Source organism: Neofelis nebulosa, chromosome 7, assembly GCF_028018385.1.
Source record: "Neofelis nebulosa isolate mNeoNeb1 chromosome 7, mNeoNeb1.pri, whole genome shotgun sequence".
NCBI classification, from domain to species: domain Eukaryota; kingdom Metazoa; phylum Chordata; class Mammalia; order Carnivora; family Felidae; genus Neofelis; species Neofelis nebulosa.
Window position 1 is genome coordinate 69,340,863 of NC_080788.1, and position 16,655 is coordinate 69,357,517.

The 16,655-nt window shown below is 39.6% G+C and overlaps 1 protein-coding gene across 6 annotated transcripts in view; it reads right to left on the reverse strand.

The window, feature by feature from the left end:
• Positions 1-16,655, reverse strand: part of FMN1 (formin 1) — a 433,957-nt gene that overhangs the window by 376,949 nt on the left and 40,353 nt on the right. The window contains exon 4 of one of the 6 annotated variants that reach the window (XM_058738293.1): positions 410-826. The exons of the other annotated variants lie outside the window; for them this stretch is intronic. Within the exon in view, the coding sequence (XP_058594276.1) occupies positions 756-826 (71 nt within the window). The 3' untranslated portion in view covers positions 410-755. Of the gene's footprint in view, positions 1-409; positions 827-16,655 lie in introns of those variants that run through there. 6 annotated transcript variants of the gene reach the window in all.

Sequence of the window (16,655 nt, forward strand, 5' to 3'; positions counted from 1 at the left end):
TCTCATGGCTCGTGAGTTCAAGTCCCATATCGGGCTTGCTGCTGTCAGCTCAGAGCCCGCTTGGGTACCTCTGTCCCTCTCTTTCTGCCTCTCCCCTGTTTATGCTGTCTCAAAAATAAATACACATTTAAAAAATAAAAAATAGCTTTGAGTTGTAATAATGAATTCTGGGCAGCAGTGGGGCGTTGATCAAAAACTCAATTTTAGATAAGGATTTTCACAGACAGGAATGAAATGCTTCAACAATGCAAAGCAATATTTGTTGAACCAATAAACAGTACTGCTGGCAAAAATTATTTTGCTATTAGCAGTTTTTAATATTCTTACACTCACTTAAAAAAAAAAAAAGCACTGGGTCTGGTATAACGCATAACACACCTGGTTAGAAATAATCCTTGTGAAAGCAGCATTCTGTAAGAGCCACTGTTTATTCACTTGTCCTGGGCATCAAAATCTTGTTTACAACAGTTAGGTAAGGCCTTTGAATCTGTTATAACATTACCTAGGGCACGGGCTATTCTTTAGGTTATGACTTTATGGTGACAATAAAAGAATTGATTAACAATGAAGAACTATATGCAATTCAGTGCATATTAACCTAAGCATAAACATATGCAACAAATTATCAATGATAAACAATACAGTGAGTTTTGATAGAAAGTTCTAGATCCTCTTTATGAAGAGCCAACCGAAAACCCATTGCCAGGATGCATATGAGAACAGTGTCAGGTGAGGTCAAGTCTGGTACGGAATCTTCATTCACTGCTCAAGTACCGTGAACATCCCTTGCTTGGTCCCAAGCAGCCTTCAATGGTTTTTGTTGCTCCTCTATATCAGAAACATTAAGAATATGGGCAGAAAATTATTTTCTGCTTATGAGATTGATTGAAGTTCCTTTTAAGTACCAAATCTTTATCATGAGAATTTGTAATGAGGTTTTCTTCCTCCCATGAGGTCTATCAAATGTTCATTACTGGATTTATTTATGCCAGTTGGGTGCTGGGAATGCAAACATGAAAAAGAACCCTCTACTAAAGAAATTCACAATAGAAAATCTGCCCATTGGTCTTTTCCAAAGACTTTTATAGAAATCCAGCAACCCTTTTGTGATGCTGTTTCTACAGAGAGGAGTGGTGGGGAAAGGAAGCAGCAAATTTGAAGTGGAATCAGGAACATACACTCCTATCTTCACTGGCACATCGAATTATGACCGACTTTTTAACATCCCATCAAAAAGTAAGTTCTTGAAACACATACTACAGGACAAGAACAACAAAATACTTAAGGCTTCAATGAGATCAAAGGGAAAAGAATATGTCAGCACCTAAAAGAGAACTTTTAGTACTAGTTGTATTACCAATTGATCTATCACAGCCACTAACTCAGGAAATGGAAGAGTGAGTGCTAGACCAATGGCTCCATCCCAGGAACCCCAAGGGGGCTAGACAAAGGTAGAGTATAGCTCCTGAGTGGGCATACCAATGCTGTTGCCAAGCAAACAGTCAACCTAATCACAAAAAAAGTCAATAACTCAATAGATGAGGGTTTGGAAAAGAGAAAGGGAAAGATTTGTTTCAGGAGTGGGCAGCCAGGAAAGGTGACAGTCCCAAGCCTTAACAATGGGCCTTTCCACTCACAGGATAGACACCTACACTTGTATAGGAGAAGTTCAGGGGGGTATGTGCAAGAGAGCAGACAGAAAACACACCATCATGGGTGGGGTCAGTGTGTTCAACCTATGTTCGTGGGCGAGGAAGGGCGCATGCTGGGGATGGTCTCCTAGGCATTCTATTGCTATCAGGGCTTTTCTGGTCTAGGGGTTGGAATGATCCAGTCATTGCAAAACATTTTAGTCAATGCCTCAAGGAAGTGCAATAAGAAATGAGCACAATGGGTTTTAGTTACAGTATGAGTTAAAGGGTCTTGTCTGTTTCTGGTTTGAACTGTTGAGCTCTATAGTTGAACAAGGGAGCTCACTGACACTTGTAGTTGCATTTGATACATCCTAATGGCATGGACTGCACACGGTGTGCCCAACACTGTGCTTGGCATCTTATTTACTCTTCATAAGAACCCTATGAGATGCATTGTGTGATTCACACTGGAGAGCAGAGAAAACAGAAACTAAAAGGTTGTGTAACTTGCATTAGCCCATAGCAGCAGAATTCAGATTCAAACATACGTAATGACTACCTGTGTTCTTCCATGATGCCTCCTTCCAACACTACATGCATCTGGTCAAGAACAGAGAAGCAGTGGGGCGTCTGGGTGGCTCAGTCGGTTGCGCTTCCGACTTCGGCCCAGATCATGATCTCACCGTCTGTGAGTTCGAGCCCCGCGTCGGGCTCTGTGCTGACAGCTCAAAGCCTGGAGCCTGTTTCGGATTCTGTGTCTCCCTCTCTCTCTGACCCTCCCCCACTCATGCTCTGTCTCTGTCTCAAAAATAAAATAAAAACATAAAAAAAAAATTAAATTAAAGAACAGAGAAGCAGTATGGTTTGAACAACTAAATAATTTAGTTTCAAAAAATGATAGTCTTACCAAGTAAATGAAGGACAGAAAACACATATATGGAGATGAATGAGTGAGATTCCTGAGAACCTCTCAGAAAAACAAAGCAACAATTTAGTCATAGGTAACTTTTCCAAAAAAAAAAAAAAATGAAGAAAACTTTCTTTGTTAAAAAACACTTCAAGCATTAGTTACCATTGCAAGGCAAGCAAAATCTGGGTGAATCCTCTGTTATTACAGTCACAGAATCAAAATATTTACAAGTAAAAGATCCTCAAAGATTTATTGTCCTCTGATTTATTCCAAGTTATTCATTTCACCAGTGAGAAAATAGAAGCCCAGGGATACTACTAATTTTATTTCAATTATCACATAAGATTATTACACTTAGAATCTTTATCATAATTTACTTAATGAGCAAGTAAATTTTTAATCTATTTTATAAATCTTTACCTCTTACTCCATATTCACCATGAGCCCAAACAATTATACTGGTCTGGAATGGAGTTGCTCTACCCCTTTGAGTTTAGGTGCTAATGAAAGCTAATTATTAATGGTACAAAGGCCAACAGGCAATTGTTTACGGGGGAAATTTCAAGAACTTCAAAGTAAATACCTAAGTAGCTATTATAACCCAAAGCCCCTGAAAATCCAAGTAATTTTCTTGCTACCACCAAATTAGTGTGTGTTGGGACAGTATATGGAGAAAAGGAAAGAATCAAAATAGAAGGTGGGAGATCTGGATTATTCTATCACTAAACTATTATGATACATTAGATGGAACCTTACTTTCATTACCTGTACCATGAAGGCACTGGGCCAAAGGATCCCTCCCAGCTTTAATATTTCATAATCACTGTAAGAGTTGACAAATACCAACTAAATCATATGCTCTCATCTGGAGTTTGTAGCACTGCGGTTGGCTTTTAAAAAAGAGATTAGAAATTTTTCAAACGCCTTGAGGGTGTATGTTCCCAAAGAGTTAGATTTCCTAAGGGAGATGTATTTCTTTTAATATGTCAACATATTTTATCTCTCTAGCCAAAGTATACTTATTTCATTTTTTCAGGATTAAAAATAAATCCTGACAGTACCAGTAGGCAGCAATAGGCCTGGAGGAAAAAGAATGAATAACAAAGGAAAACAATACTTATTTTGTCCCTATGCAACTTTCCACCTATGATAAAAAGAACCAGCTTTCTGCATATCCTCTTTAATTAAACTGAGGGTAAAGACCACATTTAACCATATGCTCCACTGCAGGTGATGAGCAATTAGTTTATCTTGAACTAATTTTAGAGGATGCATCAAAAAGCAAACTAAGAACCACTGTAGAGCATTTGACTCTTCATGCCTGTGTCTAGAAGGGGTCTGATTTTTCTGGAAAAGCCACTGAGGCAAGGAACTGGTTCATTCACCCATCCAATACATATATTTAGCAGTCAAGTGCCACGCACTATGATAAATGCCAGGAGCACATAGATAAACGTGATTCCTGCCGTTCAGGGGCCCATAATCTAGTTAGTGTCAGAGGCTCACACATAAGCAAAAAATTACAACAATGCAAAGTGTTTTTAAATGGAACAAACACAAAGCACTATCTGGAATATACATGGGGGAAAATCTTAACTCAGAACAGGAAGGTTAGGAGAGCTGCATGAAGATGACTTTGCCCTAGGTCTTGACAGATGAGTAGTCCATATGGAAATGTGGCATGTGCAAAGGCACAGAAGCAGAGAAAGGAAGGAAGAGGAAATGAATTTTAAAAAGAGAAGTGTTATAAAACAAATTTAAAATAATTTCCCCAATTTGATGTGTATGAACTAGGATCTTATTTTCATTGTCATTTTCCTAATTGCTTATGAGGCTTAACATACTTTCGTATACACATTCATCATTCAGACTTTCTCTTAAGCAAATTGACTATCTTCTCTGCCTATTTTTTTTTTTCTCCTGGGCAGTTTCCCTTCCCTTTATTAATTTATATGAATTCTTTATCTATTTTTGATGCTAAATCTGTTAGTCGTAAGTGTTGCAAATGTCTTCTCCTAGCTTTTCCTATTATTTTTAAAAATGATATCATTTGTCATAGTCAAGTGATTTTAACTTAATTTAAATTTTATATTATTTTAATATAGACAAATTCACAAATCTTCTTCATGGTTTGTGCTTTTAAGAAACCCTCTCCTAATCCTTACATATTTTCTACTAAAAACGGTAAAGTTTTGCTTTTCATATTTCAATTCTAAATCCACGTGAAATACATTTTGTACATGAGATAGTTCCAACTTTATTTTTTTCTTCCCACATGAATAATCGATTGTCCCAACATCATGTACTGAATAATGTATCCTTTCCCAGTCTTTGTAATGTCAGCTGTTGCAGGTAGGATTCCCTGGAAGACAAACCGAGCAGAGAATCCCATGGAGAAGACTTAGTGGGGAGAGATTTCTAGAACAATTCTGATGAGACAGCAAGGGAAGCAGGACCAGGAAGGAGATGCGGCCGCAACAGAGGCCTCAGCTGATCACACAGGGAGTCCTAAAGCTGGGATGGCCCTTCACAGTTGTCCTGCACAAGGCAACAGAACTGGGCTTTTGTACTCTCACACCCACACTAGGCACTGGGTGGGGCTGTCCCTGAGGAATGGCTAGAAGCTCAGGCAAGGCAGCCCCGTTGGGCAGAAATCACCTGTTAGCTGTCAGCCAGCAACAAACACTCCCAGCAGCTAAGGAAACTGGGGTCTTGATCCAGATAGGAGGATCTGGGTGGCACACACAGTATCCACCACCCAGCCTCTGCCATGTATCCTCTTTCTAATTTTATTGGCTCCCTGTTTTTTTTTTTTTTAAGTTTATTTATTTTTGAGAGAGAGAGATAAAGAGAGAGAGAGAGAATACAAGCAGGTAAGGGGCAGAGAGAGGGAGAGGGAGACAGAATCCGAAGCAGCCTCCAAGCTCTGAGCTGTCAGTACAGAGCCTGACAGGGGGCTCGAACCCATAAACCATGATATCGTGACCTGAGCTGAAGTCAGACACTTAACCAACTGCGTCACCCAGGCACCCTTGGCTCACTATTCTTTCAGACTCTCTTTCCTATGATATAATTTCCAGATAGGTCTCCTTCCTGCTCCCTACATATAATCCAATTTGTCAACAGCCCTCCTCAAATACATAGCAATAACTATACCCAAAACCTCAGATATGTCAGACTATATGTAGTACAGTAGCACATTTTCTCCCTTGATATGAATATCTATTACTAAAATAGCCTAGCTTTTTCTTTGAATCAGCCACAGGACCCAACTGGCTCAGAATCATTATGTTGTCAACTAAAGCTGAAACAGAAATCTCTTATGTCCTTTGCTTGTAAGGTGGATATTTTAATCTAAATGCAGGATGTTTCTAGTATCCTCTTGACTTTAATCTTATTACATTTAGCCTAGGAAGAATTTAGCCTAGGAAGAATTTAACAAGCTTTGATTCTGTCATCTAACACCTCTTTCCACTCAAGTTTTTCTGTGAAGTTGATTAAGAATACCAACAAGAGGGGCACCTGGGTGGCTCAGTTAGTTAAGCGTCTGACTCTTGGTTTCAGGACAGGTAATGATCTCACAGTTCATGGGCTCGAGCCCCACGTTGGGCTCTGCACTGACAAAGCAGAGCTTTCTGGGGATATTCTTTCTCTCTAAAAATAAATAATTAAAAAAAAAAAGAATGCCAACAAGATATTGAAAGGAAAGAGGACAGTGGGCAGTGATGAGTCTTGTGACATGCCCATGATACCCTTCTACATTTCAAGACAAGTACACTGATTAACTATTTGCCCAGCTGCAGACCTAGCATGTTTTAATAAAGTGGTTTTCTTCCTAGTCACCTGGGACAGGAAACATCGAATGATCCTTGACTCTGTTTTGTTTTGCTTTGTTTTTCCCCTCAACTGAAAACCCAATCAGATTCATCTAGCTTTGAGTCCACAGTGATCTGGAATTTATCCCTTGTTACCGCTGTCACCAGCACCATTACAGACCTTTTTGATTCTTACCCCTGTTTTCAACTGATCATGTTCTCACTATTGCCAAAACTATTTGCCGTGAAATACAAAGTTGGCAAAGTTGTGACCCTTCACAATTCCCCCCATCTGGAAAAAGTGACAGTAAATAGTACCCTTGGGGAATAAGAACATAAATGCATCTTCTCAGAATGTAGTCTGCAGACAATGTCCACCTACTTTTAGGCTTCTTTGGCATAGAGACTATTGGGCTCAGTAAGGATAACTCACAAGTCATTATTCTTTTTGAGGCTGCCATTTGTAATCACTGAAAGAGTGTTATTAATAACCTGCTGTTAAGTGTGAGAGTTGGAGAAGTGGTTTCTTACTCTGAGACCTGTAGCCAGGAATTGACAGAAATGGGGTATGAACTTGGGTTTCCTGATTTCAAGACAGGGACTTCTTCCCCAATCCAGCTCAACTGAACAGTTGTGTAAAGAATGGTCTGTTTTCGGGGCGCCTGGGTGGCGCAGTCGGTTAAGCGTCCGACTTCAGCCAGGTCACGATCTCACGGTCCGTGAGTTCGAGCCCCGCGTCAGGCTCTGGGCTGATGGCTCAGAGCCTGGAGCCTGTTTCCGATTCTGTGTCTCCCTCTCTCTCTGTCCCTCCCCCGTTCATGCTCTGTCTCTCTCTGTCCCAAAAATAAATAAAAAAACGTGGGAAAAAAAAAAAAAAAAAAAAAAGAATGGTCTGTTTTCACTGGATAGTGACATGCAGAAGAATGAACCTGGACCACTTTCTTCACCATACACAAAAATTAACTCAAAATGGATGAAAGACCTAAATGTAAGATGAAAGAACTTAATGTAAGATTCATCAAAATCCTAGAGGAGAAAGCAGGCAAAAACCTCTCTGACCTTGGCTGCAGCAACTTCTTACTCAACAGGTCTCCAGAGGCAAGGAAAACAAAAGCAAAAATGAACTATTGGGACCCCATCAAAATAAAGCTTTTGCACAGTGAAGGAAACAATCTGCAAAACTAAAAGGCAACAGACAGAATGGGAGAAGGTATTTGCAAATGACATATCAGATAAAGGATTAGTATCCAAAATCTATAAAGAACTGATCAAACTCAACACCCAAAACACAAATAATCCAGTGAAGAAATGGGCAAAGACATGAATAGACACTTTTCCAAAGAGGACATCCAGATGGCCAACCAACACATGAAAAAATGCTCAAGGAAAATACAAATCAAAACCACAATGAGATACCACCTTACACCCCTCAGAATGTCTAACATTAACAACTCAGGCAACAACAGATGTTGGCAAGGATGCAGAGAAAGAGGATCTCTTTTGCATTGTTGGTAAGAATGCAAGCTGGTGCAGCCATTCTGGAAAACAGTATGGAGGTTCCTCAAAAAATTAAAAATAGAACTACCCTATGACCCAGCAATTACACTACTAGATATTTATCCAAAGGATACAAAAATATAGATTCAAAAAGGTACATGCAATCCAATGTTTATAGCAGCATTATCAACAATAACCAAACTATGGAGCGAGCCCAAATGTCCATCGACTGATGAATAATGGATATAGAAGATGTGCTGAATATACACAATGGAGTATTACTTGGCAATCAAAAAGAATGAAATCTTGCCATTTGCAACTATGTGGATAGACCTAGATAGTAGTATGCTAAGCGAAATTAGTCAGAGAAAGACAAATATCATATGACTTCACTCATATGAGGACTTTAAGATACAAAATAGATGAACATAAGGGAAGGGAAGTAAAAATAATATAAAAGCAGGGTGGGAGACAAAAACATAACAGACTCTTAAGTATGGAGAACAAACAGAGGGTTATTGGAGGGGTGTGGGAGGGGGGATGGGCTAAGTGGGTAAGGGGCATTAAGGAATCTACTCCTGAAATCATTGTTGTACTACATGCTAACAAACTTGGATGTAAATTAAAAAAATAAATTAAATAAAAATTTTAAAAAAAGAATGGTCTGTTTCACATGAAAAGGAAGAAAACTGAAGTTTCAAAATGCAGGTGAGTTCTAAAAGGGCAGCCTCCATATCTCTGAAAGTAAAATACTACCCAAAGGACATAGGAAGTGATTTTTCTCCAATAACACAGAGGCTAACAAATAACAACTTCTGTGGCAAAGAGGCAAATGCTTTCTTGACTCAGGCTTTTGGTGAGATTAGTCACATATTAGCATATGATTTTCCAAGACACTTGTTCTTAAAGAATTGGAAAGAGGATAACAAAATAGTAGCACTGCTTTTTAGAATAAAGCTGCAGATGTGTGATTGTAATATTTTAATTACTTAGTCAAAATCCTATGACTCCACCAGTATTTGCTGATAACATGGAACTGATTATAAAAGCGACGTACTGAAAGCCTAATGGACACTTAACTACGATTTGGAGAAGTAGCACCTTGGACCACACGGCAGCAGCTGGCACTTGGCAGGCCTTGGCAGATATTTGAAGACATCTGTGTTGATGCCAGGATGGTTAATATGATTAACAGTAAAAAAAAAAAAAAAAAAAAGTGATCACAGCAACAAATGTTAAACAGGAAAATATTCAAGAATAGCCTCTACTTTCCTGTATTAAAGCAATGCACAATAATTGGTTGGCAGAAGGCTAACAAAATTTAAAAACTTGTACATGTTTACAGGTGCATAGATCCTTATATCTGGTAAGTTCTGTAATATTCAAAATCATCACAAATATGGCTAAGTGGATATTCAATTATTTCTTTAAAAAAATTTTTAATGTTTATTTATTTTTGATAGAACACAAGTGGGGGAGGAGAAGAGAGGGAGACACAGAACCTGAAGCAGGCTCCAGGCTCTGAGCTGTCAGCACAGAGCCTGATGCGGGGCTTGAACCCACAGACCATGAGATCATGAGGTGAGCCAAAGTCAGATGTTCAACCGACTGAGCCACCCAGGAGCCCCTAAATTCAATTATTTCTTGAGGATAATTCATCTATGTCATTTTGCTCTAATAAAATATTTGTACTTAAAAGATTCTAAATTCATATAACATAGCTATACATTAGTATAATTGTTTATGTTTTCAATCTTAGTTTCCATGAAAGTGGTTAAGCACAGACACCTTGTCCCCTACCCCCAGAATTTCTGATTCAATAGATCTGGGGGATGGGGCCTGAGAAACAGCATTTTAACAATTCTCCACGTATGGCTAATAATGCTGCTTGTCCAGGGACCACACTTTGAAAACCGCTGTTCTGTACCACCCTGACCCTCCCACTGGTTCCTATAATCACATATCATTTGGCTATTGATAAATCTCTTGTGCATGAAAGATAAAAATTCATTCAACAATTAGTTATTGAGCCAGCATTTACATAACATATGCTGGTAAGCTATATCAGACATGTCTCTATATATTAGAGACAGAAAGATGAATAAAGTTAGTCCCTGCATCCATGCACTTTATATTCTAGACAGACATGTAAACAAACAATCATGATGCAATGTGATAAACACCATATGTAAAGCTTCCTGAGAGTAGAATGAAAGTGTTCACTCCACAATGAGGGGAATCAAAAGGCTTTATAATGGAGACAACACTTAGGACTTTAAAAAAAAAAACTATTTATTTTGAAACAATTTTAGATTTACAGGAGTTACAAATAGAGTTCCTTATATACCTCAGCTTCCCGACATTACACAGATGTTGACATTTTGCACACGCAAGGTTAAGATGGATTTTGAAGGGTGCCTACCAATTTATTAGGGTATCCCATGTAGAGAAATCATACATGAATACAACCATTGAGACAGGATACACTAATAATATCTGAACATTTTTGGAGAATTATGTGCTAGACATTGTGCCAAGCCCTTTAAGCATAGCATATCACTCAATCCTTACAACATCCCACAAGTAGTTATTATACTATCTACTCTGTGGATACTACCATCACTCCCCTTTTGATGAGGAAACTGAGGCCATTGTCAATCTTCTAGTAGGTAGCAGAACTGGGGTTTGACAATAAAATGTTCAACTTTGGCACACACCCTCTTAACCAGTGTAGGACGATATATGATCCAGAAATGGAAATCAAAAGTCCATTGTGTATACAGATTCTGTTACATTAGGGAAAGTTGTAGGCACAGGGTTCTGACAGCAGAAGCAAAAGACAAGACCAGAAAAGGAAAAGAAAATTCTAGATAATGGAAGGATACTGTGGTAGGCAGAGTTCCAAAATAGTCTCCTAGATTCTTGTTCCCTGGGGGACATGCCTGCAATGATCCCCTCTCCTTGAGTGAGCAGGGCAGAACCTGGTGAAGATGATGGCATGGCACGTCCACGATTCAGTTAAGTTGTATGACAAAGGCAAAGGAATTTTCAGATGTAACTGAGGTCCCTGATACTACCATACTGCTGTCCTGGTTTGGGGGCCTCAACTTCTCATGCCATGTCTGCCCATTCCTTTCTGGGTCTTGACTTCTGCTTCCACTCTTAGAACCCTGCCCCGTAACCCATTCTTTAAGGATTCTGCTCTTCTGGGTAATAACAGGAGCCTTATGGGCAAACTGATATGACTTAGTTTTGTGTGTAGCTTTTGGAAATCAATCACGCAGCCTCAAATTATATTGGCATAATACACAACCATTCTAGCAACATTGCTTTCTTTCGCACAGAAGGCAAACTTCAATGGTGGGTGTCAAGCACCCGGCAAGTGGGCCATTTAGGGACCCCATGAATCACAGCTTAGAAGAGTTATGAGAACATTGCCAGCCTTCTATTTCACCAGCGTGTTGGGTGGTAAAGTGTACCTTGGTGAAAATGTGCTGGTCTTTGTTCACGCATAACACAACATGGTTTATCTGTGACCAGCAAAATACATGAAACCGTAAGCCATCTCTGGTTTCCATTTCAAATTGAATCACTTGACTATCCTTCAGTAACTGGCTTTGAGAGTAAAGTAAGTCTCATTTTAATATTTAAAAAAGGTCTGTTCCAGTAAAATCAATCATGTTGTAAAGTTATTCCAATTAAGAGGTTTTTTGTTCACAAAAACACTTGGCTTTGTGAAGTGTTTCACAAATTTAATTTCATTCCCATCCTCTGGGTATGTTCTGATTTCTAAATCTATGCAGAGATTAATAGTTTTAATGTTGCTTTAAAAATAAAGCATCATCTACCAAAATACTATGATAGTAATCACCTAATATGGTATGAAACCATTTCCATTCTGTTTAGCATAAGACAAATGGGACAAATTTGCCCCTGTTACCAGTTTGCAAATCATGTTTTCTCATCATTCACCAACTCTAACTCACTCTTCCTTTTTCTTTCAACAAAAACATTCATTGAATCCATTCCATGTGTCAGTTATTGAACCTGATTCCAGGTAAATAATGATGAATGTGACACCTTTCCTGTCCTTGAGGAGGCCTTTTTGTTGTTGTTGTTGTTCCCTGTCATGCTGTGCATGCTCCAACAGCACCTGGAGTAGGGACCCTTCATCCACAAGTTTGTTACACTCTTTTGTGTAGAGGCTGCCTTTAACATCTTAAGGTAATTTTAGTAAACTTTCCCTTTCAATTGTCACAGTGCTTTTTTCTTGTCGTTCCCTCTCTCCCTACAACCCAGTCATGAGTCCAGGGGGCTGGGTCAGCGGAGAATCTACAGGACTTACGTTATGCTATTTTTGGTGTTGCCCCACCCCCTGAGGCGGGTATCTTGCTCATGTGCCTCAAATCTTGCTTTCCTTAGGATGAGCCCTGCCCTGTGACCGTCCTCTGAGCACTCAAGCTAAAGCCTCTTGACAGCTCTAACCATCTAATTACCCAGGCATGCCTAGACCTATGTCTGAATCCTAGAGAGACTACGCTCATGCTCAAGCTGTACATGTTATTTACTCTCTCCGCAATTCCTCTGGGCTAACTTGGAAAACAACAGCTTTAATCAACCACAGGATTATTTTTGGGTTCTCCCTCCAAGTGCAAAATTCAACCTCAAAACTTTAACTTGGATTTAAAACAAACAAGCAAAAAACATGTATCATAACATTTTAGGGAACATACATGAAACCCAGATGATCCAACTTACTGCCTCATCGTGGATAAAACTACGTCACGTGAGTCACGAAAATCTGAACCTCAATGTCAAAAGCCCCCACTCACTTGCTTAGTGTGAAATCCAGTCTTTCCTCAGGCTCTTCCTCATCAGCTATGCCCTCCACTGGTCTCACAAGGTCTCCGTGTTCAAGGGCCTGGCCGCTCCTGCCACCCTCTGCTCTGTGGCTCTGTCACTCTCTGCCCTTGGGTTTCTAACAACCTCTTCCAGATTATTGAAGCTGGCTCAGCAGGAAAGTTCCTGCCTCTCTTGAACAGCTCCTCCACACTCACTGCAAGACTGCTGGGCTTCTCATGACAAAGTTACTCCTCCCCTTCATGCCAGAGCCCCTTCCCCCTGGTGTATGGGGGCATTTGTAGGAAGAGGAGGAAACGTCTATGCACACAGTTTGGGCCCAGACTTATTCTCTCATGATGCTTCTTCTCCTTCCACTGTCTGTTGTTCTTCTCTATTGCTCAATATCCTTTAAGGACCCCACAGTCCCTCTATATCCTATACATGTGTGAATCCCAATTCTAACCTACTTTCCAGTTCTTTCCTGTAAGGCTCTGGGGCATATAGAAAGCATCTGGGTCCACATACTGGAACAATCCATGACTGTGGGAAAAGCTTGAAGAGCCTCCTGTTAAGAGCGAAGAAACTCCAGAACATGCCACAGCAGGAGGCTGAGCTACCAGGGCACACAGAGAAACTCTAGGAGGATGGTATGGCCTAATATCACAGCCCAGAGGCCACAAAAATTTACTAAGTAATATGGTTGCATCAGTATTTAAGAACTATCTAACGGGAGTCACTGTCCTTGTAAGTGTTCAGAAAGAAGATAAAGTAGGCAGTAGCAATCATTTACCTGACGGAGCTACCAAGAGGAAGAAAGTAGGCCCAGGAGATGTCTACTGTTTTCAGAAAGGAATCTCTCCCAGAAGAGTCCATGAGGAATAAAACAAAACAGACACCTCTGAAATTCAGACTTTATCAATTTGATAAAATGCTTTTGATACAATGACCACCTTAAAAGCTTGTTGTTGTTTTTTTAATGTCCTAACCAATAATGCTATGAAGCTGAATGGTTGAATTATGTGACAAAAAAAGAAGTATCTATTCTAAAAAATGGTTTTCTCTTTTAGATTTTTCATGGCTCTTACTTCTAATCACAGAACTAATTCTGTCATTTCTACGTGTCTTTAGAATTACATTGGACGGATGTGTGTGGCCGGGGACTGCAGACTGCCACCCTGGCCTTAAATCTTGTGCTCCAAATCCACGAATAGAAAAGAAACAGGTGAAAAACAATTCAATAGAAGGTGCTATCCTCAAAACACAATTGGATATTAATCTGGGAAAAATTCACATACATAGAGCTGGCTCAGGATTTTAAAACATTAAATCTTGGTCCTGGTCCTGGCTTTTGAAACATCCTGTCTTTTGAAAAACAGGATTTGAATGAGAGAAACACCCATCATTTATTTTACATGGAAATTCACTTCAAAATACAAATTGTTCATTGGTAGAAAATCTACTTCATATTTCATATGCTAATGAGCTATTCTTAATTTGCAATAATTAAGACAGATATTTTTAAATTCTTTTTGTGCTTTTCACAAAAAGCGAGCAAACACAATGTGATATCAATCATTGTTAAGTATGAGAGCTTCGTTTTTAAAAAACAGATAAGTTTTTCTAAATCCATGGACTGAAACCTGTATCACAAGATCTTCTAATTCTTTTACTTCCTCTATTTTTGAATCTTTCACAATAAAACAGTCAACGTACTTCAATTTAGAGGTATGAAGGTCATGTGACAAAGAAATGAAAGGTGCAATTATCATTTATTACCAAGATAACCGCTGCTTTGTACCAAAACATCCACCATACAGCCTTCATTACCTTGTTGCTCATTTAAAATACCATTCTGTCTTCCTGCATTTCTTGGTCTTCACCTATCTGCATCATCTTGTCTTCCTTTTGTCCCTCCAGATCCACTCTCCGCCCTTCTCTACCTGCTCCTAGCCCCGGAAGGCTGACCTTGCAGACCACATCCATCGGCTCCCTTACACTCTGCCTTCTGGCTGATTCAGTTAGAGGTGTCCATGCAGAAGATCAAAGGAGAGAATGGCCAGGATATTCATTCCCACAACTTCCTCTCTGCAAGGTGCCTCTACCAGAGGCCACTGCTGCCGCCATGTGATCCCCTCTGTGAAGCTCCCCTCTTTGGGTTCCAGTGACCACTGCTTCCCTTGCTCGCAACCTCAGGCCCGGGGGTATCTATTCCCTATCAGGACCTTTTCTAGCAGGAGCCTTTATAAAGTCCCTTCTTCTCTTGGTTTCTGGGTAATGCTCCATCCCGTCCTAATCCTCCCTGCCTGGCTAGTCCTCTGTGGGCACAGCTTTCCCAGCTCACTAGCAAACTGCATTTCCCTGAGCAGCAAAGTAATCTCAGTGCTGAGCTTCTCGCCCTATTAAAGGATATGGGGAAAATACGGAAAAGGGTACTTTAGTTATAATCCTACTACACACATATGTAATCATGCTAGGTGCATTTGTTCTCTCTTTAAAAAGTAGTTAAAATTTTTTTAGTATTTATTTTTGAGAGAAAGAGAGAGAGAGAGCATTAGCAGGGGAGGGGCAGAGAGAGAGGGAGGGGCAGAGAGAGAGAGAGGGGCAGAGAGGGGCTTCAGAGGATCTGAAGCCAGCTCTGTGATTACAGCAGAGAGCCCAATGCAGGGCTCGAACTCATGAACCGTGAGATTATCTGAGCCACAGCCAGATGCTTAACCGACTGAGCCACCTCTTTAGAAGGTAGTTAAATCACTGTGTAAAAGGAGAAGGTATATGATGAAATAGGGGAAGGGGATTAAGAGGCACAAACTTAAAGTTATAAAATATGTAAGTCATGAGGATAAAAAGTACAGCATAAGGAATATAGTCAATAATATTATAATAATGTTGTATGGCAGCAGACGGTAACTGTGCTTACACTGCTGAGTATTGCGTAATGTCTAGAACTTCTAATCACTATGTTGTACACCTGAAACTAATATAACATATATGTCCACCATACTTCAATAAATAAAAGACAACCATTTTAAAAGTATTTCAATCACTCTTTAAAAGCCATAAAAGTGATACATCTACTGTAACCAGTGATGTAATGTAAAAATATATAAAGAAAAGCTACATGGGGCGCCTGGGTGGTTCAGTCGTTTAAGTGCCTGACTTCAGCTCGGGTCATGATCTCATGGTTGGTGGGTTAAAGCCCCACATTGGGCTCTGTGCTGATAGCTGAGAGCCTGGAGCCTGCTTCAGATTCTGTGTATCCCTCTCTCCCTGGCTCGTGCTCTGTCTTTCTCTGTCTCTCAAAAATAACTAAACGGTAAAAAACAAAAAAATTACAAGAAAAGAAAAGAATTTATTCTCTTCCCCGGTGCTTCTGGATCCTTCCCCTTTACCTCATTCCCCACCTTCACCATGCTTTTCCCCCAGATAAAGAATGTGAATAGCCTGGTCAATCTTTTTCTACACCCGTCTCCATGATATTCAAGCTCATACCAAACATGTATTCACTCATATGTGGAGAGGGGTGATACTTGACTTTACAAAAACTGCAAGCACGCTACACATTACCTTGCAACTTGCTAGATAGATACAGATCTAGCTTGACACTCTGAACAGCCTCATAATACTATACAGTAGAAATGTACTAGAATTTATTTACCCATTTCTCTACTGATGGACATTCAAATTTTTTCAGCTATTTTTGCCACCACAAACAATGCTACGGTAAACACCCTTATGCATCTATGTTTACTAGTGCATCTATTTATGTAAACCAAATTCCAAAATGTAGGGTTGCTAGGTCAAAGTTACCTACAGTTTCAAACGCCACCCCCTTACTTTCTTAAAAGTATATAGCAATGTGTTTCTTGTTTAATTCTTATATTTGTTTTATACGGATATGATATGATATATGTCATTTCTGAATCTTATTTGCTCTCTTAACATGAATTACAGATAACT